General features: G+C 36.3%; 2 protein-coding genes across 2 annotated transcripts in view; one reads left to right on the top strand and one right to left on the bottom strand.

The window, feature by feature from the left end:
• Positions 1–1113: 1113 nt before the first annotated feature.
• Positions 1114–22651, bottom strand: LOC132564272 (peroxisomal acyl-coenzyme A oxidase 1-like). The gene is made up of 14 exons (XM_060228946.1): positions 22406–22651; positions 18218–18380; positions 17661–17821; positions 16652–16759; positions 16227–16346; positions 15050–15165; positions 12858–13033; positions 11020–11182; positions 7263–7453; positions 6817–6969; positions 6194–6299; positions 5646–5792; positions 5035–5241; positions 1114–3050 (listed from the first exon to the last, which is right to left on the bottom strand). The coding sequence occupies exons 1-14, from the start codon at positions 22524–22526 to the stop codon at positions 2991–2993; spliced, it is 1992 nt and encodes a 663-aa protein (XP_060084929.1). The 5' UTR covers positions 22527–22651; the 3' UTR covers positions 1114–2990.
• A 265-nt stretch (positions 22652–22916) lies between these two features.
• The window catches only part of LOC132564249 (structural maintenance of chromosomes flexible hinge domain-containing protein 1-like), a 75991-nt gene continuing 74861 nt past the window's right edge, over positions 22917–24046 (top strand). Inside the window, exons 1-2 of the mRNA XM_060228925.1 lie at positions 22917–23078; positions 23828–23906. Coding sequence (XP_060084908.1) covers positions 22917–23078; positions 23828–23906 — 241 coding nt within the window. The remainder of the gene's footprint in view (positions 23079–23827; positions 23907–24046) is intronic.

The following is a 24046-nucleotide window of genomic DNA, read 5'->3' as shown; positions in this document are numbered from 1 at the left end:
AAAGGCCTGCATGGTCTTCAATACTTTTCACAAATACATAAGCATTTTATATCATTGGCATGCAGTGTCTTAGTTGGGAATTTTTTTTAAAGTTTAGGTTAATCTACAGAAGATATTTGAAAGTTTCAAGTAAATTTGAACCCTTTGAGCATGTATATAGATACAGATTTTTTTTTTTTTTTTTTGAAAAAAATGTTACGCTTCATCATCAGAATCTATCATCCAGGCATGATTCTAGACATTTTGGTTAATCATCAGAAGTGGTTTGTTGGTCTTGATATATTTATTTGACTCATATAACCTTGAATATTGGTCAAAGCATTTCTTTTTCCGAACTTTGTCATCCAGGGAATCATCCAGCCAGATGTCATGACTCTTGGCCTTTTGGTTATTAAAAAGAAGTTGTGTAAGTGAAAAGTCAATACTGGAAGGACAATAATGAACAGATGCCATACCACAACATAAGCTCACTGGAAACTTAGAGCCAGGTGAGCTACTTAGTCAAGGTCAAAAGGTGAAATGTTTCGTTATTCTACAGTTATGATCACCTAATAATGGTATATATTTAAATTCAAGAGCAGGGGTATTATACCATCTGGCTTCTGTTTCTGCTTTAAATAATCACCTGTCATGACAGCATTTACTGTTTGGTGTAGTGTAGAACTTTATCTTCATATCTAATGGTCTGTTATCGTAGAATATAGGTTTTAAGCGAATCCAACATTGGGACGAAATGCAGGTTGCTATGGTTTACTGCTCGTCTTGTATGACTGAACTTTTCAGTGATACTGAAATGTTACAGATTCAGTCCATCATCCTGCTAGTAAGGCTATAAAAATACAGTAATAATTACAAAATTGTGTATGCTATCAAATAAAGTATTTTATTTCATGTATTTTTATATTAAATTCATCACAAAATAGATATTATCAAAATTCATAATTTGCATTGGTAACACGTATAAAAACTTCACAAACATCAAAAGAGTTTAAAAACAATTCTTTGAAAACTTGACATAAAATCTTCAGATTTGTTGCAACATTATACATATTCAACAACACAAACATTAAAATTCTAAAAATTTAACAATGAAAACCATAGAACATAGTAATGCTAACAGAACATCTACTTGCATAGGAAGTGACAATAACACCGGGAATCAAAGCTAGAGGGAGGAGGGATTAATAGACTAAAGTGGAACCTATAATAAGTCGAGGGACACCTACAATTTTGACTCAAAATTTAAGGATGATGGACTTCTTGCAGGATATGAATATACTTCTTTAGTATTTTAATCAAGAATCAATTGCCAACATCTGATGATGTTTCAGACAAAAAAATTTAATGTAATCCATTAATCATTAAGGAAGAGTAATGTTTTGAAGCTAAACATTGTCCAACTTACTCTTTTGGGTCCCTGCTCAAAAGTCCCTAAGGGTCCAATCAACTTTCTCAATAAAAAAGTCAACTGCTTACCCCTCAAGATGTTTCAGACAAAATTGGAATGAAGACCATTCCAGCATTAAGGAAGAGTAGGATTTTGAAGTAAATCCAATTTTATGGCCTTGTTCCTGATTTTTTGCAGTCAAATCAACACTTTGAATTTAAAGGTTAATTTCCTACCCCTTATGATGTTTAAGACAAAATTTGAATCAAATCCATTCAGGTATTAAAGTAGAGTAGTGCTATGAAGTAAACTATTGTCTAATTTTTCCTTTTGAGGCCCCTTATCCAAGTGCCTAGGGGTCAAGGTAATTTTCTGAATTAAAGAAAATATACTCTAGCCCAGTGATGTTTCAGACCATATTTGGTTGAAATTTACCCAAGCATTAAGCAGCAGTAGTGTTTAAAAGGAATAGTTTACGAAAGATGCACAATGACGGACGAAGCACAATAGCTACATCTTGCATCGGTCATCTTCAGGTCAGATGACCTAAAAATCTGAGAAAAATCAAAGAAATAAATTACTTTACAATATGTGTAATAGTAATACGAATATACAGAATCAAATATCAAAGGGATATTTTTCATTTGTTCAGTACAAATCAAAGTATATCACATGCTGATTTTAATGTTATCAATACAATTTTTTTACACCAGTTTCATAAGAACATTAGAATTCAATAGAATAGAAGTTCTTATAACACAACTGGTAAAAGATGAGTGTGTCGTTTCAACTACACAGCCACCTTCATCAGACAAAAGACCAGTGTGGAGAGTACTAGCAGTGACGTACGTAGTGTACAAGATCTACACAGTCACCTTCATTAGACAAATGACCAGTGTGGAGCGTACTAGCAGTGAAGTATGTAGTGTACGAGATCTACACAGCCACCTTCATCAAACAAATGACCAGTGTGGAGCGTACTAGCAGTGAAGTATGTAGTGTATGAGATCTACACGGTCACCTTCATCAGACAAATGACCAGTGTGGAGGGTACTAGCAGTGAATACATTGTGTACGAGATGGTAAGGAATCCACCAACTTAGTCAGCTATAATTCTATGTACACTAAGGTCGAAGATAGTATGGCGAGAAAGTAAACATTTTATAGACCAAAAAACACACAAGATGGTAACAATGTACTGTAGTCAATTTGGCAACTCTCTTTAAACACTCTTTCTACTGGTTGTGTTATGAGAACTTCTATTCTATTGACATTACCAACATGAAGAAATTGTACCAAAAAACATGAGAATTCTGTATTACACTGGTTCTGCATGGATTGATCAGAATCATTCTAAATTTAAGTATTTCCCTACAACTGTTATGGAATCAACAACATCTGCTATTGACTGTTTCATAAATTCTTGTCCTTGTGAATTATGTCAATCACATTTTCACTAATTTCAACAGATATTGACTCCAGCTGTCTGATCTCAGAGTCATGTTTTAGTTTTGTTTCTGTTTTATATAGATCTGAAGGTTAACAATTCTTCAGGATAATAGGCAGCTGTTGTGTTATGCTGTCATCACTTTATGAATTGACTCTACAGCTTACTACCCTGGTATTTCAGCAGAGCTAGATACTTCTGGAAGGAGCTGTGAACCTGAAATAAATGAGATATAACATTTTAGCAATTGTCTAGGTCAATAAATCTGAATGCTCATACAAATGTGTATAAGTGTTCTAGTCAACATCTCTTGCCAAGCTTTAGGAAAAGAATCAACTAGTCCGTTCTTTCCCAATCTGATAGTGATACCTGCCTCCACGAAAGGAATCAGCAAGTTAATTCTTTCCCTGCCTGAATGTTTTCCCTGATAAAAGAATCAGCTTGTCAGTTCTGTCCCTGTCTGAATATTTCCCAGATAAAAGAATCACCTTGTCAGTTCTGTCCCTGTCTGAAAGTTTCCCTGGGGAATGGAATCAGCTTGTCAGTTCTGTCCCTGTCTGAAAGTTTTCCCAGATAAAAGAATCAGCTCGTCAGTTCTTTCCCTGTCTGAAAGTTTTCCCAGATAAAAGAATCACCTTGTCAGTTCTGTCCCTGTCTGAAAGTTTCCCTGGGGAATGGAATCAGCTTGTCAGTTCTGTCCCTGTCTGAAAGTTTTCCCAGATAAAAGAATCACCTTGTCAGTTCTGTCCCTGTCTGAAAGTTTCCCAGGGGAATGGAATCAGCTAGTCAGTTCTGTCCCTGTCTGAAAGTTTCCCAGGGGAATGGAATCAGCTTGTCAGTTCTGTCCCTGTCTGAAAGTTTCCCTGGGGAATGGAATCAGCTTGTCAGTTCTGTCCCTGTCTGAAAGTTTCTCAGGGGAATGGAATCAGCTTGTCAGTTCTGTCCCTGTCTGAAAGTTTTCCCAGATAAAAGAATCAGCTTGTCAGTTCTGTCCCTGTCTGAATATTTCCTAGATAAAAGAATCACCTTGTCAGTTCTGTCCCTGTCTGAATATTTCCTAGATAAAAGAATCACCTTGTCAGTTCTGTCCCTGTCTGAAAGTTTCCCTGGGGAATGGAATCAGCTTGTCAGTTCTGTCCCTGTCTGAAAGTTTCCCAGGGGAATGGAATCAGCTTGTCAGTTCTGTCCCTGTCTGAATATTTCCTAGATAAAAGAATCACCTTGTCAGTTCTGTCCCTGTCTGAAAGTTTCCCTGGGGAATGGAATCAGCTAGTCAGTTCTGTCCCTGTCTGAAAGTTTCCCTGGGGAATGGAATCAGCTTGTCAGTTCTGTCCCTGTCTGAAAGTTTCCCAGGGGAATGGAATCAGCTTGTCAGTTCTGTACCTGTCTGAAAGTTTCCCTGGGGAATGGAATCAGCTAGTCAGTTCTGTACCTGTCTGAAAGTTTCCCTGGGGAATGGAATCAGCTAGTCAGTTCTGTCCCTGTCTGAAAGTTTCCCAGGGGAATGGAATCAGCTTGTCAGTTCTGTACCTGTCTGAAAGTTTCCCAGATAAAAGAATCAGATTGTCAGTTCTCTCCCTGTCTGATAGTTTTCCCAGATAAAGGAATCACCTTGTCTGTTCTGTCCCCATCTGAAAGTTTCCCAGATAAAGGAATCGGCTTGTCAGTTCTGTCCCTGTCTGAAAGTTTCCCTGGGGAATGGAATCAGCTAGTCAGTTCTGTCCCTGTCTGAAAGTTTCCCTGCTGAATGGAATCAGCTAGTCAGTTGTCAAAGTTTCTGTCCTGTACCTGTCTGAAAGTTTCCCAGATATTGTAAAAGAATCAGATTGTCAGTTCTCTCCCTGTCTGATAGTTTTCCCAGATAAAGGAATCACCTTGTCTGTTCTGTCCCCATCTGAAAGTTTCCCAGATAAAGGAATCGGCTTGTCAGTTCTGTCCCCATCTGAAAGTTTCCCAGATAAAGGAATCGGCTTGTCAGTTCTGTCCCTGTCTGAAAGTTTCCCAGATAAAAGAATCAGCTTGTCAGTTCCTTCCTCTACTTCACAATTGGTTTATACCATAATACATGTAGCATAATTAGCAATATTCCTTTCACTAATGTCACCCTGGCTTCAAAACTGAAATCAAGATGGTAATATTGACCCTACAATGAAATGATTAGATTGACTGTGTTGTCAGATACATATATTTCTGTACTTACATCGGTGTCATTAAGCGGTGAAGACTTTGCATACTTGTACAGTGCTTCATAAACTTGTCCATCGTAGCGTCCAAGACAACTGTCCAGTTCATTGTCACTGAATTCAAAGGCATCCACCAAGGTGACGGCATTTACCCTCACCTCCTCCAAAAGATCGGACAACTTCCTGGTCAACATGTTGATCTGGGTCTCATTCAGGAACCCATCCTGTCAACACAGAATGGTGAACATATGAACACGAGACTAACACAGTAATGGAATATGATAGATAGATAAATCATTATAGTGTGAGTGCTGTTTACTACAAATTATCAAAATTATTAACATGAATATGATAGATTAATTAAAGGACAGAATAGACTATGATTAAGGCTTTTTGGATTGTTTTGTTTGTTTCATTAATCATAAAGGTAGAAAAACAGACAACCATTTGCTTTATTAACTTTATTTCAAAGATTTCTATTTTCACACAGAATTACACTTACAGAATAGATAAACATTTATAAATTACCACTTTGATAATTACAGACTTAATATAATATCTCTCCATTACAATGTGAGTAAAATAATGATATACCACATCCATATCCTTCAGGTGAGAAAAAACTTACCAGAGAAAATTGCCCCATGTTCTCTATCATACCATTAACAGCATACAATCTGCATAACACTGTCAGAGCAGACTTCACGTTAGGGTCAATGTCAATAGAGGTCACCTGATTGATGAAGGTCTTCACCACAAACAGATGGCAACATGCCTTTGGAAAGAAACAAGTCAATGTCTGATCATCCTTCCTAAAATCTTTCACTGAAATCTTTGACTGAAATATTTACATACTGTCATGTATATGTTAATAGGTCCACATCTGGTAACATGCCAAAACCAACTTTTCAGAAATTCAAACCAATGGAACTACCATGGTTCTCACTTTAATGTTGCTGAGTACTTAATTTGTGTTTTGAAAGTAAAACATTATTTTAAGAGTAGAAAAGGTTAATAACTATAATAATCAGTGTTTTATGTTAAACTGTCATTTCTTGGTTATACACTTCAATTTATTATAAAACAACTAGTTACTTTCATGACATTTGCATCATAAAATGTTCTGTTGATGCTAACTCTACCACAGACAATCTATACTGTATGAGAACAAAGTACCTTTGCTGCCCAGACTAACTGTATGGAGCTTTTATTGGTGGATTCCCAGGGGTTTTTGCCTGCCTTCATCCAGAAACTTATGTTCAATGCAGCTGCCTTGACTAATCTGTCAGTTCAAAATATTAAACGGGAAAACATAATGAAGAAAAGTTGGAAGAGGCTTGACAAGGTATATATATACTTTTTAAAAAAATTTGGTAACCCTTCATCCAATTATGATACAAAACCAATATCAATTGCTTGGACCTTCTGGTTATTGATAAGAAGATTTTAAGACATTTGATCCCTGTGGACTTAGAAGTGGGTCAATGTTATTCATTTCAACAAACTTGGAATTCCTTTATCTTATCTGTATCATGCTACACGCCCAACATCAGCATCCAGCACCATTTTGTTACTGAGAAGAATTTGTTTGAAGATTCTAATATACGTATCCCTTGTGACTTTGAAAGCATGTCAAAGTCATTCATCTGAAACTCAGGTAATAATGGAGTGTATTATTTGGAACAAAAGCTTCACAAGATGTTTATTGAAATAGCTTAATCTGGACAACTGTTTAGCAAATGAAACATGTTAAGAAATAACAGGTTTTTTTTTATTTATGTGACTTTAATCACGCTTACCTGGCTGCTCTGTGTTCGTAAGCCTCTATGATACTGTTAAAGTTGAGCTTGCTGTCGAGGTCTGACTTTCCTGACAGTTTATCAGTGATGTATGAGAAGGTGGGGGGAAGTGTCTTCTTGGCCTTCATCATATTGTAACACTTTACTAAGTACCTACAAAGAAAATTTCAAATGCTTTGTTATACACAGACTTCAATAACACTGTAGTTACAGTCAAACTACTTAATCTAAGTCCTGCTGCAGAATAAAAACTGTCGAAACTGGTTATTTTATTCGACATTGACCCCAAAAACCATCTTAAATTAAAAAGCAGCAACATCACGATGGTCAATTCAAAATCTCGAACCTTCTTCTTTTGACATCAGAAATGACCAAACAACAACATTAATAACAGCCTGATCAGTTTTTCAAAAGATATAAGAAATTTAAAATTCCATACCACACACCGTGCTGTTTGAAGGTACATGACTGTATTTTCTCCTTCATATGTACATTCCACTGTTGCACTTGTATAGATTTTCGGGAGACCACTAGCATGTGAATAGCCATGGCCACCACAAGCAAGGCGACAAACCTCTACACCATCAGCAGCCACAGCAGTGCAGAAAGCTTTCAGACCAGCAGTCAGAGCATGAAGCTAAAACATAATGCAAAAAACACCTGAATGTTAGCCAGATTTCTCTACCCTAAAGAACAGGTGTAACAAGGTGTGATGTGTTCATGATATACAGGTATATAAAGGTGTGATGTGTACCTGATATACAGGTATATAAAGGTGTGATGTGTACCTGATATGCAGGTGTGACAAGGTGTGATGTGTACCTGATATACAGGTATATAAAGGTGTGATGTGTACCTGATATACAGGTGTGTTAAGGTGTGATGTGTACCTGATATACAGGTGTGACAAGGTGTGATGTGTACCTGATATACAGGTATATAAAGGTGTGATGTGTACCTGATATACAGGTATATAAAGGTGTGATGTGTACCTGATATACAGGTGTGACAAGGTGTGATGTGTACCTGATATACAGGTGTGACAAGGTGTGATGTGTACCTGATATACAGGTATATAAAGGTGTGATGTGTACCTGATATACAGGTGTGTTAAGGTGTGATGTGTACCTGATATACAGGTGTGACAAGGTGTGATGTGTACCTGATATACAGGTATATAAAGGTGTGATGTGTACCTGATATACAGGTATATAAAGGTGTGATGTGTACCTGATATACAGGTGTGACAAGGTGTGATGTGTACCTGATATACAGGTGTGACAAGGTGTGATGTGTACCTGATATACAGGTATATAAAGGTGTGATGTGTACCTGATATACAGGTGTGACAAGGTGTGATGTGTACCTGATATACAGGTGTGACAAGGTGTGATGTGTACCTGATATACAGGTATATAAAGGTGTGATGTGTACCTGATATACAGGTATATAAAGGTGTGATGTGTACCTGATATACAGGTATATAAAGGTGTGATGTGTACCTGATATACAGGTGTGTTAAGGTGTGATGTGTACCTGATATACAGGTATATAAAGGTGTGATGTGTACCTGATATACAGGTATATAAAGGTGTGATGTGTACCTGATATACAGGTATATAAAGGTGTGATGTGTACCTGATATACAGGTATATAAAGGTGTGATGTGTACCTGATATACAGGTATATAAAGGTGTGATGTGTACCTTATATACAGGTATATATAGGTGTGATGTGTACCTGATATACAGGTATATAAAGGTGTGATGTGTACCTGATATACAGGTATATAAAGGTGTGATGTGTACCTGATATACAGGTGTGTTAAGGTGTGATGTGTACCTGATATACAGGTGTGACAAGGTGTGATGTGTACCTGATATACATGTGTGACAAGGTGTGATGTGTACCTGATATACAGGTATATAAAGGTGTGATGTGTACCTGATATACAGGTGTAACATGGTGTGATGTGTACCTGATATACAGGTGTGTTAAGGTGTGATGTGTACCTGATATACAGGTGTGACAAGGTGTGATGTGTACCTGATATACAGGTATATAAAGGTGTGATGTGTACCTGATATACAGGTATATAAAGGTGTGATGTGTACCTGATATACAGGTATATAAAGGTGTGATGTGTACCTGATATACAGGTATATAAAGGTGTGATGTGTACCTGATATACAGGTGTGACAAGGTGTGATGTGTACCTGATATACAGGTGTGACAAGGTGTGATGTGTACCTGATATACAGGTATATAAAGGTGTGATGTGTACCTGATATACAGGTGTGTTAAGGTGTGATGTGTACCTGATATACAGGTGTAACATGGTGTGATGTGTACCTGATATACAGGTGTGTTAAGGTGTGATGTGTACCTGATATACAGGTGTGACAAGGTGTGATGTGTACCTGATATACAGGTATATAAAGGTGTGATGTGTACCTGATATACAGGTATATAAAGGTGTGATGTGTACCTGATATACAGGTATATAAAGGTGTGATATATAAAGGTGTGATGTGTACCTGATATACAGGTATATAAAGGTGTGATGTGTACCTGATATACAGGTATATAAAGGTGTGATGTGTACCTGATATACAGGTATATAAAGGTGTGATGTGTACCTGATATACAGGTATATAAAGGTGTGATGTGTACCTGATATACAGGTATATAAAGGTGTGATGTGTACCTGATATACAGGTATATAAAGGTGTGATGTGTACCTGATATACAGGTATATAAAGGAGTGATGTGTACCTGATATACAGGTATATAAAGGTGTGATTTGTACCTGATATACAGGTGTGAGAAGGTGTGATGTGTACCTGATATACAGGTATATAAAGGTGTGATGTGTACCTGATATACAGGTATATAAAGGTGTGATGTGTACCTGCTATACAGGTATATAAAGGTGTGATGTGTACCTGATATACAGGTATATAAAGGTGTGATGTGTACCTGATATACAGGTGTGACAAGGTGTGATGTGTACCTGATATACAGGTATATAAAGGTGTGATGTGTACCTGATATACAGGTGTGACAAGGTGTGATGTGTACCTGATATACAGGTATATAAAGGTGTGATGTGTACCTGATATACAGGTATATAAAGGTGTGATGTGTACCTGATATACAGGTATATAAAGGTGTGATGTGTACCTGATAAACAGGTATATAAAGGTGTGATGTGTACCTGATATACAGGTATATAAAGGTGTGATGTGTACCTGATATACAGGTATATAAAGGAGTGATGTGTACCTGATATACAGGTATATAAAGGTGTGATGTGTACCTGATATACAGGTGTGACAAGGTGTGATGTGTACCTGATATACAGGTATATAAAGGTGTGATGTGTACCTGATATACATGTGTGACAAGGTGTGATGTGTACCTGATATACAGGTATATAAAGGTGTGATGTGTACCTGATATACAGGTATATAAAGGTGTGATGTGTACCTGATATACAGGTATATAAAGGTGTGATGTGTACCTGATATACAGGTATATAAAGGTGTGATGTGTACCTGATATACAGGTATATAAAGGTGTGATGTGTACCTGATATACAGGTATATAAAGGAGTGATGTGTACCTGATATAAAGGTATATAAAGGTGTGATTTGTACCCGATATACAGGTGTGACAAGGTGTGATGTGTACCTGATATACAGGTATATAAAGGTGTGATGTGTACCTGATATACAGGTATATAAAGGTGTGATGTGTACCTGATATACAGGTATATAAAGGTGTGATGTGTACCTGATATACAGGTGTGACAAGGTGTGATGTGTACCTGATATACAGGTATATAAAGGTGTGATGTGTACCTGATATACAGGTGTGACAAGGTGTGATGTGTACCTGTTATACAGGTGTGACAAGGTGTGATGTGTACCTGATATACAGGTATATAAAGGTGTGATGTGTACCTGATATACAGGTGTGTTAAGGTGTGATGTGTACCTGATATACAGGTGTGACAAGGTGTGATGTGTACCTGATATACATGTGTGACAAGGTGTGATGTGTACCTGATATACAGGTATATAAAGGTGTGATGTGTACCTGATATACAGGTGTAACATGGTGTGATGTGTACCTGATATACAGGTATATAAAGGTGTGATGTGTACCTGATAAATAGGTGTGACAAGGTGTAACATATACCTCAGGCAGATTTTCCAGGTTTCCTTTCTCTATGTTGGAATTTATAGTTGTGTAGTGATCATTTATCCTTTGTCCAGTGAAGCGAAACGCATAAGTTGTAGCGATCAGTGGAAACAACTTGTACTGTTGTGTTTGGTAGTCCATGATTTGTGCCTCTGGCCCACTGTCAATGTACAGGCATTTTCTTCAATAAACATTCATAAGAATTTAATACAAATATATTACACTTTTGAATGATGATTTCTGCATTCAAAATTTAATGTCTGAACACCTTTCATGTGAAATTGAAGATAATCAACCACATCCTTTTCATGTTTTTGGAACAGCAAAGTCCCGGTATGTTTATGAGGTCAAATGTAGTAAACAGACTGTCACTTACTTATAGCAGATTTAATACATGTTGATCAACAGCCCTCCTGTTAACCACTGTGCTTGTTATCTATTCTAACCAGAATATCACTACTAAAGTTGGTAGAATAACAAAAGGTATTGATGAACAACCTATATGTAGAGGAGCTTACAGGAGTTCTCATTTCATATCAACAGATAAGTAGCAAAAGTTTATACACTAAAATGAGGAAGACTTTTTCAGTCGCATATCTTAAAGTTTACATATATCATTATTATATGATTCTGAATGGCTCAGAATGGTGAATTTACTGAAATTGTAAAAGATTGTAGCTGTGATAGATAGTAGCCATGAAAGATAGAAGCTGTGAAAGATAGTAGCAGTGAAAGATAGAAACTGTGAAAGATAGAAGCAGTGAAAGATAGTAGCCATGAAAGATAGAAGCTGTGAAAAATAGTAGCAGTGAAAGATAGAAGCTGTGAAAGATAGTAGCAGTGAAAGATAGAAGCTGTGAAAGATAGTAGCAGTGAAAGATGGTAGCTGTGAAAGATAGAAGCTGTTAAAGATAGTAGCTGTGAAAGATAGTAGCTGTTAAAGATAGTAGCTGTTAAAGATAGTAGCTGTAAAAGATAGTAGCTGTGAAAGATAGTAGCTGTGAAAGATAGTAGCTGTGAAAGATAGTAGCTGTGAAAGATAGTAGCTGTTAAAGATAGTAGCTGTGAAAGATAGTAGCTGTAAAAGATAGTAGCCATGAAAGATAGAAGCCGTGAAAGATAGTAGCCATGAAAGATAGTAGCTGTGAAAGATAGAAGCTGTAAAAGATAGTAGCTGTGAAAGATAGTAGCTGTTAAAGATAGTAGCTGTGAAAGATAGTAGCTGTGAAAGATAGTAGCTGTGAAAGATAGTAGCTGTTAAAGATAGTAGCTGTTAAAGATAGTAGCTGTGAAAGATAGTAGCTGTGAAAGATAGTAGCTGTTAAAGATAGTAGCTGTGAAAGATAGAAGCTGTGAAAGATAGTAGCTGTGAAAGATAGTAGCCATGAAAGATAGTAGCTGTGAAAGATAGAAGCTGTGAAAGATAGAAGCTGTGAAAGATAGCAGCCATGAAAGATAGAAGCTGTGAAAGATAGAAGCTGTGAAAGATAGTAGCAGTGAAAGATAGAAGCTGTGAAAGATAGTAGCAGTGAAAGATAGAAGCTGTGAAAGATAGTAGCCATGAAAGATAGAAGCTGTGAAAGATAGTAGCAGTGAAAGATAGTAGCTGTGAAAGATAGTAGCCATGAAAGATAGTAGCTGTTAAAGATAGTAGCCATGAAAGATAGTAGCTGTTAAAGATAGTAGTCATGAAAGATATTCACAGTATTATACAGAACAATGAAATTGATTTGTCATTTTTTTTACAAGAATGTTGTTTTGCCCATGACTAGGTATGGGCTGATTGCTAGATAGATCTGACATTCTGATGGAGTTTACGATGTAGTAAAACGAACCCAGGTTTGACCTCTGTCTGTCTCCTCACTGCAGCATATCTTGTAGCGATGGTACATGCCATTGCCAATGTAGAGGAAGTTCCTGTCACGATCATTGCCCGCACAAACAACATGGTGCCGTACGTTAAAATTGTTCCTTCATTGGTGGCACTAGTGAATGTCCCGTCTTCTGCTACCTGTTATAAAACATCACAGCTTTACAATAAGATTACATAACATTACAGTTTTATGATAATGTTACATCAGTTTTACAGTAATATTACATCGCAGCTTTGTGATAATGTCACATCACAGCTTTATGATGATATCACATCACAGCTTTATGATGATGTCACATCACAGCTTTATGATGATGTCACATCACAGCTTTATGATGTCACATCACAGCTTTATGATATCACATCACAGCTTTATGATGATGTCACATCACAGCTTTATGATGTCACATCACAGCTTTATGATGATGTCACATCACAGCTTTATGATGATGTCACATAACAGCTTTATGATGTCACATCACAGCTTTATGATGATGTCACATCACAGCTTTATGATGATGTCACATCACAGCTTTATGATGATGTCACATCACAGCTTTATGATGTCACATCACAGCTTTATGATATCACATCACAGCTTTATGATGATGTCACATCACAGCTTTATGAAAATGTCACATCACAGCTTTATGATGATATCACATCACAGCTTTATGATGTCACATCACAGCTTTATGATGATGTCACATCACAGCTTTATGATGATGTCACATCACAGCTTTATGATGTCACATCACAGCTTTATGATGATATCACATCACAGCTTTATGAAAATGTCACATCACAGCTTTATGATGATATCACATCACAGCTTTATGAAAATGTCACTTCACAGCTTTATGATGATGTCACATAACAGCTTTATGATGTCACATCACAGCTTTATGATGATATCACATCACAGCTTTATGATGTCACATAACAGCTTTATGATGTCACATCACAGCTTTATGATGATATCACATCACAGCTTTATGAAAATGTCACATCACAGCTTTATGATGATATCACATCACAGCTTTATGAAAATGTCACATCACAGCTTTATGATGATGTCACATAACAGCTTTATGATGTCACATCACAGCTTTATGATGATATCACATCACAGCTTTATGATGTCACATAACAGCTTTATGATGTCACATCACAGCTTTATGATGATATCACATCACAGCTTTATGATGATATCACATCACAGCTTTACGAAAATTTCACATCACAGCTTTATGATGATGTCACATAACAGCTTTATGATGTCACATCACAGCTTTATGATGATATCACATCACAGCTTTATGATGTCACATCACAGCTTTATGATGATGTCACATCACAGCTTTATGATGATATCACATCACAGCTTTATGATGATATCACATCACAGCTTTATGATGATGTCACATAACAGCTTTATGATGTCACATCACAGCTTTATGATGATATCACATCACAGCTTTATGATGATATCACATCACAGCTTTATGAAAATTTCACATCACAGCTTTATGATGATGTCACATAATAGCTTTATGATGTCACATCACAGCTTTATGATGATATCACATCACAGCTTTATGATGTCACATCACAGCTTTATGATGATGTCACATCACAGCTTTATGATGATATCACATCACAGCTTCATGATGATATCACATCACAGCTTTATGATGATATCACATCACAGCTTTATGATGATATCACATCACAGCTTTATGATGATATCACATCAGAGCTTTATGAAAATGTCACATCACAGCTTTATGATGATGTCACATCACAGCTTTATGATGATGTCACATCACAGCTTTATGATGATGTCAGATCAAAGACTGATGATAATATTACAATGTTGTATAGGACACTCTACTGTTAATTACATCAACATCTGATGATCATTTGTGAAAATGAGAGACTTACAGTCAGTACAGGACAATGACTTGTGATACGAGAGACTTACAGTCAGTACAGGACAATGACTTGTGATACAAGAGACTTACAGTCAGTACAGGACAATAACTTGTGATACAAGAGACTTACAGTCAGTATTGAATGGGTAATACTTTATGTTTCTCCACACAAATTGATAGGAGCATGAAAAAGAGAAAGAATATCAAAGAATATGTGTACCTTGGCATATCTCATGAGCATGTGATCTCGAGGAATACGGACGTGGTGAAACCTCAGATAACCATTATCATTTTCATTAAAGCCAAACTTCGGTCCAATGTCTCCGACTTCAATTCCTAAACATAAACATTGGCACAACAATAACCAAATAGAGGGTGACACAACTTTTAATCTAACATGTCATGTGGTAGAATCAGAATCATGAACCAAACTGTGTAATGAAACATTATTTTTTACGACACAGATAATTCTCGATTATCAGTCTACAACCTCGTGGACATACTATTCAAATGGAATATTTTAATCATGAAGATTTGGTATTTTTGTTCAAAATGCGAGAATTTTATTTTGGCACTAAATTTAATGAATTTTTCCATTAACTAGTAATTCTTCTTTATGTAACTACTTTCTACAAGTTTCTGTTTAAAAAAAGTCCACAGTCAAGGTGAGTCTTACATACATTAGCTTAGAGACCTTAATACACTTATTGGATCAACTTTCAGTTTTATTTCTGTACATGACTGTATATATTTGATCAATATCAACATTAAATTAATTTTCCAAATATTCTTATATTATCATACCCAGGTTACCAACTCATGAATGAGATTAGATACTATTGTTAGAAACCACTGACAGCTTTACTGAAGGAAACATATCAAACAATATGTTTAATATCTACATCACTATAGATTGGTGTGTTTAATTTTGATACTTTCAAACGAGACACCAAATATAACCACATCCAAAATATCCATGGTAATTAAATATCATTTTTCTCCCATTTTCCTCCTTACCTGAAAATTACCTCCTTTTCTCCTTACCTGTAATTTTTCCTCCTTACCTGGAAATGTTCCTCCATATCTTTCTTACCTGAAAATTGTCTACCTTACTTGGAAAATTTCCTCCTTTTTTCTTTCCCTAGAAATTTTCTTCCTAACCTTGAAATTTTCCTCCTTTTTCTTCCTTACCTGGAAATTATTCCCCTTTTCTTCCTTACCTGAACATTTTCCTTCTTACCTGGAAATTTTTCTCCTTTTCTTCCTTACCTGAAACTTTTCCTCCTTACCTGGAAATTTCCCTCCTTTTCTCCTTACCTAGAAATTTTCCTCCTTACCTGGAAATTTGTCTCCATACATAGAAATTATCCTCCTTACCTGGAAATTTTCTTTCTTACCTGGAAGTGTCTTATGTGTTTCAAGGTCCCTAAGGGACACCACAAAGGAATGGATGCCATGACTTTTCCCCTGTGTAACCAGCTTTGCCATTACAACACAGCAGTTGACAGTTTTCCCCACTATAAAACATATCCAAACAAAAATGCATTCATTTCAAAGGAAACCATTGTAAATTAAAATTTTAGGCAGATCTTTTACATTTATATGAAGTGAGTTACTTAACCATGCTGAATAGATAAGTGAGGAAGACAGTTTAATCTATTTATCGTAAAAAAAGTTGACTACTACCAATCATGTAGTGTGTTGGTAGACTTTTTGATTCACTATTTATATACTACTGTTAAACAGCTGTGCAGAGTGATAAAAACAGAGGACAGAACTGATAATATATTATATAGCATCCATGGTGATATGTTTAACTCACAATTTGCAGGCCAGTATTTCATCGAGGTGATAGTAGGTGAATTTAACACAAATTCTTGTGTTTCAGGGTCATAGGTTGCAGTAGTCTCCAAACCTCTCAGGAAAGTTCCTGAAATAAATAAAACACTGAATACGAAGAAAACTTTAAATTCTAATTACAAGATTAAATCATCTGGCAGGCTAAAATATATGGAAAGAAAATGTGTGAAGATCTAGCAAAACATTACATTATAATCACTTTTAAACTGCAATATATATATAGGTAAACCCTAATATCAGGACTGTCTTTCTCTTTTGATGCCCAGTAACACATTTTATGGTAATACGGTTGGAATCTCAATTGTTTCAAAAATATGACTTAGATGTTATGAAGTCACTAAAGATGTGCCACACCTAAGGGTAAATTCTCACATTGTGAATTTGTATATCTCTCAAATGTCAAGCAATTCTATGCATGGTTGTGGGGTGGGTATCTCAACGGTTTCAAAGATATAACCCAGAAACTAAATCCCAAGGTGTTAGGCCACACCATCTTGCCGATTCTTACTAACATCATAAATGTGTTTATCTCTTGATGCCCAGCATTGCTCTATATGGGTAAGTGGTGAGAATCTCAACTGTTTCAACCATATAAACCAGATACTAAGTAGCGAGGATTGCGGGCACACCCCAGAGCCAATTCTTACATAATGATAGTGTTTATCTCTGGATGCCCAGCACTGCTATATATGGTTTAGGGTTGGAGATCTCCACTGTTTTAATGATATACCAATAACCCTGAAACTAAGTCCCTCGGGGTGCGGCCAGACCCCAGAGTGGACACACAATTTATACAAATACATTCCCTTTCCTCTAAGGATTCTTCTGACCAAATCTGTTCAGTCGTTCACGACTAGTTACAAGTTTTAAAAAAATTTGACAGATGGACACCATACATGTACACTAATGCTTTCAATTTCATCAGTTTGTGAATAAAAGTTTTTATTTTCATTCCATTTGAACATTCTTACCGTGACCTAGCTCTGTCTGTGCATATGTTCCTACAACTTTAAGAGTTTTTGCTAGTGGCAGCCATTTTCTCTTCTGGTCCTCTGTGCCAAGTTTCTGTATAGTAGGAATGAACATGAAGCCATGGACTCCAAGGCCAAAGTATTCATTGGAACAGAGAGATCTGAGAGGCAGAAATCATACAAGTCAAAATTTTACTTCTGAAAAAAAACATCTTATAGTTCTGAAGAAAAACCACAGTTTATTTTAAGATACAATGATCACAGTCATGAAAAACAGATGAACATTCTATGTACAGACCAGAAGCATTGCTGAGTTAAAATTTGTCATTTATTCAATGATGAAGATATATTATTACATGATATGTATTAGAACACAAAATAAAGTACACAGAGATATATAAATAGTCAAAATTATTCTGAGGTTTTATCAGTTTTTTTTTTAAAATATTTGTCTAGCATTCATTGAAAGAATCTTGAAAGGACATCAGTAAATGTTAGACTATTCAAAGTGACAACATAATGATTTTCTGTCTACATAAGCTTTCTGTACAACTTACTGCCTAATAATGAAGCCTTCCTCCTGGTCTGTAATGTTTAGTGTTTCCTGTAAACGCCTTGCCATATTGGCCTTCTGTAGATGATTAGAGTACAGGTCTTCTCGACTGCAAAATGCCCATGGCTTCAAAGTTTGGTATTCAGGATCGCTGAACACTGCATTCTCTGTAAATGTATTGTCATCATGAGATAACATCATGAGATTATCTAGGTGACCAGGGTTGGATTTTTCATCAGGTGTGTAAAAAGTTAAAGGAGTTGCCAGCCTGATCATGTGGGTTTTCCCTGGAAGGATTCACTAGAAATTGAGGTGTCGAGGGCACTTTTAGACACTGTGATGGATTCAAATAAAGGAAATGATAGATCAGTATAGAATAGCAAAATATAACTAAAGAATTTTAACTTGGGTCAAAACACCCAACCTGGAAATTTACAAGGAAATGTGTATTAAGTGCTAACCATCTCAGGCTAGCTCTGACTTTTACTCAGGTACAGTAATTTGGTTTCTTGGAAATTATAATTCAAACAAAAAATTACAAGCAATTACAGATTAATAATTAAATTATGTTTAGGATCACAGATTAAGATATTTGGTAAAATTTAGTCGATGTTCATGAAACTTTCTTTTGTCTTTTCAATGTATAAAAAACAACAAATAAAAACGATTTCTTGTAAATCAAATTCTCATTCTTTTTATACAGGACCAAATTTGGAAGTACTGAGATATTGTAGGGACTATAACTGTACACAGTCTACCTCTATGTAGGGACTACAACTGTACACAGTCTACCTCTATTTAGGGACTACAACTGTACACAGTCTACCTCTATGTAGGGACTACAACTGTACACAGTCTACCTCTATGTAGGGACTACAACTGTACACAGTCTACCTCTATGTAGGGACTACAACTGTACACAGTCTACCTCTATGTAGGGACTACAACTGTACACAGTCTACCTCTATGTAGGGACTACAACTGTACACAGTCTACCTCTATGTAGGGACTACAACTGTACACAGTCTACCTCTATGTAGGGACTACAACTGTACACAGTCTACCTCTATGTAGGGACTACAACTGTACACAGCCTACCTCTATGTAGGGACTACAACTGTACACAGCCTACCTCTATGTAGGGACTATAACTGTACACAGTCTACCTCTATGTAGGGGCTACAACTGTACACAGTCTACCTCTATGTAGGGACTACAACTGTACACAGTCTACCTCTATGTAGGGACTACAACTGTACACAGTCTACCTCTATGTAGGGACTACAACTGTACACAGTCTACCTCTATGTAGGGACTACAACTGTACACAGTCTACCTCTATGTAGGGACTACAACTGTACACAGTCTACCTCTATGTAGGGACTACAACTGTACACAGTCTACCTCTATTTAGGGACTACAACTGTTCACAGCCTACCTCTATGTAGGGACTACAACTGTACACAGCCTACCTCTATGTAGGGACTACAACTGTACACAGTCTACCTCTATGTAGGGACTACAACTGTACACAGTCTACCTCTATTTAGGGACTACAACTGTACACAGCTTATCTTCATTTTGAGAACAATCCTTACAGAGGTTATCTCTCTCTAGGAATTGTTGGCTTGTTTGTCTGGTTTATTGTCCTGTGAACATCCAGATTTATTTCTAGGTGGGGATCTACTTGATGTAGCTTGAGGTAGGTGGTGACTACCTCACTGAGCAACATACAATTTCCTGAGAAACACACAATGCCATATGAAGACAATGCCGAATTACGCATCTCCAAACTTACTGACCACACCTGCATCTACCTCCTAGTTGTCAGTGATTCAAAGTTGGTGGTACAACTAACATAGAAATCACCACTATATCTAGCAATGGTTTGCATTTCTGTATGGGCTTATTACTAAACACATAAGTGAAGATCTATTCATTTATTACTTTCCACTCTGTATTGTTTGTCCCCAAAAACTGTAATCACTCTTCTGACATAACAAGGCATCACATATGATACATCTCCCCTCGCTTGATCGAAATGCAGTAAAGAAAACAGTCAATTCTCCAGAGTTTAATAAAAATCCCTCAAGGAATAAAGCTGCTGGAATGCTGACAAGGATTTTCTAAAAATATATTGTAGTAATCTTGACCTTGACCTTAACCCAAGAACCTTGAAATCCAAGCTTGTCAAAGACATAATAGGCCTTTGTAATGTGTGAAGACTGATAAAAGTCTCTTAAGAAGTTAGTCTGCTGGAGTAATTGTCAAGGATTTTATAAAAATATTAACAATGTCATTGATTTCTGTCAAAGATACAGTGTCCTTTACAAGTGTTCAAGTTTGATGAAAATCTCTTGGGAAATGAACCTGCTTGAGCGTTGAAAAGAAATGTCTGAAACTAGTAATAGTGCCTTCACCTTGACCCATGATACCTGAGATTCAAACTCATCAAAGATAAAATGACACCTTTCAAGTGTATGAAGCTTGATTGAAATACTTCAAGAAATGTAGCTGTTAAAGCAAGGATTTTATAAAAATAAAAAAAAGTAGTAATGGTGACCTTGCACTTGACCTTAAAATCCTGATTTACACATTCCAAAATATGATTGGCCTTTATGAAAGTGTGAAGTTTGATAAAAATTTCTCAAGGAATGAAGCCACAAGAGTGTTAAAAAGAAGAAGTGTTATGTATGTACACACATATATATAAGAACATCCCTATATCAGCTCTCTGACCTTCGTCGCAAGGGAATAGTGAAACATATGAAAATGAATGTGAGGTTTCAATATTACAACAGATAATCTACTTATAATATGTATGTTATTGTTACATGATTTTCCTTAAGTTTGATGTTGGTAATCTCCACTGTGATGCAATAAACAGTGTGTACAAAGTTTACACGGAATATCATTGATAGACATGTACATCCTAAATATTGACCTCTATCAAGTCACTTAATGTTGACACTAGCTAATGGCTATGAGATCTACTTATAATATGTATGTTATTGTTACGTGATTTTTCTCAAGTTCGATGTTGATAATCTCCACTGTGATGCAATAAACAGTGTGTACAAAGTTTACACGGAATATCATTGATTACAGGAACATCCTAAATATTGACCTCTATCAAGTCATTGATAGACAGGAACATCCTAAATATTGACCTCTATCAAGTCATTGATAGACAAGAACATCCTAAATACTGACCTCTATCAAGTCGTTGATAGACAGAAACATCCTAAATATTGACCTCTATCAAGTCATTGATAGACGGAACATCCTAAATATTGACCTCTATCAAGTCGTTGATAGACAGGAACATCCTAAATATTGACCTCTATCAAGTCAGTTAACATTGACACTAGCTAGTGGCTATGAGATATATGACTTCACATTTGTACCTGTGCACTGTAGATATGTAATTTGATCAAGTGAAGTCCTAGTTTTTGACCTGAACCTAATTGTAATACCGAGATCCTATATAACATATTCTTGTAATGCTGTGCATTCAAGAATTTGATTTCATATTTTTACATGGACCCAAACATCTTGGACAGCACATCACATCACACCTCATGAACACTTACAATTTACCATTCATACAGCAGTTGTGTATCCATCTATATGTCAATAATATTACAATTCTGGTTGAAATATGAACAAGCTGTTTTCTCTTTTTAAAATAAATGATGCAATTTAGTTGGTATCATATGACACTAAAGCAAAATTAATTTGTAATATTTGTCTTTCCTTCCAACTCCATACCAAGCCAGCTAAGTTAATGCACACTTATTAAATACCAGATAGTGTGCTCTAAATACAAACACTAATACCAAATATTTGGAGGCAAAGGAAATTGTTCAAATCCCCTTTTTACTCCGACTCTACAGCTAATTCTAAAGGAAAACTTACAAATGAACACTACAATCCATTTTGTACAAAGCAATGAGCCATGGGCTCAATACACAACTTAACGACTTCTTATTACATCTAATTATAAAATGCAATTCAAATCTATAGATGTCAATCCCTTATTTTTAGTTACATGTAGAGAGTATTAGTCTTGACAAGACTCTGCTATTAATATGGTTTTAACTGCTACATCATATTTTCCCTCCAAATCCTAGGTATTTGTTAATCACTGTAAGACACAATCAACCGTTAGAAAACGTTAATCATTGCTTACGTATGTCACGCCTCCTCTGCTTTTTATGAGCTCCCCCGTATATAAAATCGGTGAGGATTTCTCCATTAAAAGTGGCTCGCTTTCTTTCTCTCTCCAAATCCGGATTGACAGCAGAAGTCATGGTCAGTTTGATTTAGTGAGGTTCGGTCTGAAAGACTGGCCGTCCAGTTGTAGTACCCGATCAACTTGTGGTACAGTCTCGACTGTCAGACTGGATATAGTGTAAAGAAGGATCAGAGGACACTGATAACACAATCCGAGAGGGTCGTCGTGATACCTAAACTAACTGTAGATAATGGAAAACCAGCAAAACAAATACTATACGCGAATATTTACAAACTTAACTAATACAAATACTTGTTCCGGTCATGCATAAGAAGAGGGACATTTCAGTTAGTACGCTGCGGGAAACAGAAAATACAAACTTGTTCAAAATACCCCTGAACGGCCTCGCGATTACACACATACGGGCATTCAGTCTCCATTTTGTCATCGCGCGCAACCCACGAAAATGGCGACTTCCAGGAGAAGCGTGGGGAATACGAGTGCACAGTTAGAAGATGATGATGCGTTCGTTTATGTCTTTGATCGAAGAGACAGCGATATTCCTGAAATCAAAATTCCAACAGGAGGACTTTTCACTTATGTAGATTTCAAAGCGCGTGTTCGTGAAGTAAGGTTTTCGCTTTGAAGCCACTTACTGTTACGTTGTGCTCATTTGTTTACAAACACAACTTGTGTGCAGGATAAGTGTGAATTCATTCATTTTTGCGCAAAAAAAAGAAATGCTCATATTTACCTCTCACGAGACTATTGCAAATGTTGTTTCATTATCAACAGAATGCATTCGCATGTAAATCATGCATTTTGTTTGCAAATATCTAATTGGTCTATGAATTGCAGTTAAATAAAAACAAAATAAACAGATTTCACGGATGTACCTAATGAGTGTCCTGGGAGGAGGGAGGGTCTTGGGCATTTTTTGACACCCAGCTGTTCATTAATTGAGATTATAAAAATAATTATTTTTGTATTGTATACTTCATACAAATGTTTAACAACATGCAAAAATAATTCTCATTGACAGACTTTAAAGAATTGAATTTCACTGTTGAAGTTAACATGTAGCATGCAGACAAAACACTATATAGGGCTGTCCTGAAGGAGTGTTGTGCAAGGTCTTCGCATGCACAGCAATTCTTTTATGAAGATTTGTTTAAATATTTTTTTTCATATGATGCATTTGACACCCATGTCTAACAACATGCAAAAAATTAAGACTGGCTGTGATGTTCTGCATGACTGCACAATGTCACCGGTATTTCTGTGTCACATTATGGTTGGCTTGCAGTGTTATAAATGGCTTTCTGTGAGAACAGTTTTACTGTTAATCAAAATTTCTACAATATATTCTTTTGTCAGGCACTTGGGATAAAGAAGTCAGAGTCTTTTGTAATAGCCACAACCAACAGAGAGGAGATTAAAGATGACGATTCCTGGGGTATGTAATAATCATCAATACTGAGTGTAGTATCCAGGGGTTTTTTTCGGGCCGATTTCGGCCCCTTCTCCCAAGGAAAAACTGTTCATTTTTCCCAATGCAAGCTTTTAAATTTCCCAATTGAAAAAAAAAAAAAAAAT

The sequence above is a fragment of the Ylistrum balloti genome, unplaced genomic scaffold (genome assembly GCF_031769215.1).
Source record: "Ylistrum balloti isolate Yb309-2 unplaced genomic scaffold, AGI_CSIRO_Ybal_v1 Utg369680, whole genome shotgun sequence".
In the NCBI taxonomy this organism is placed as follows: domain Eukaryota; kingdom Metazoa; phylum Mollusca; class Bivalvia; order Pectinida; family Pectinidae; genus Ylistrum; species Ylistrum balloti.
This window is presented reverse-complemented; position numbering and strand designations above follow the sequence as displayed.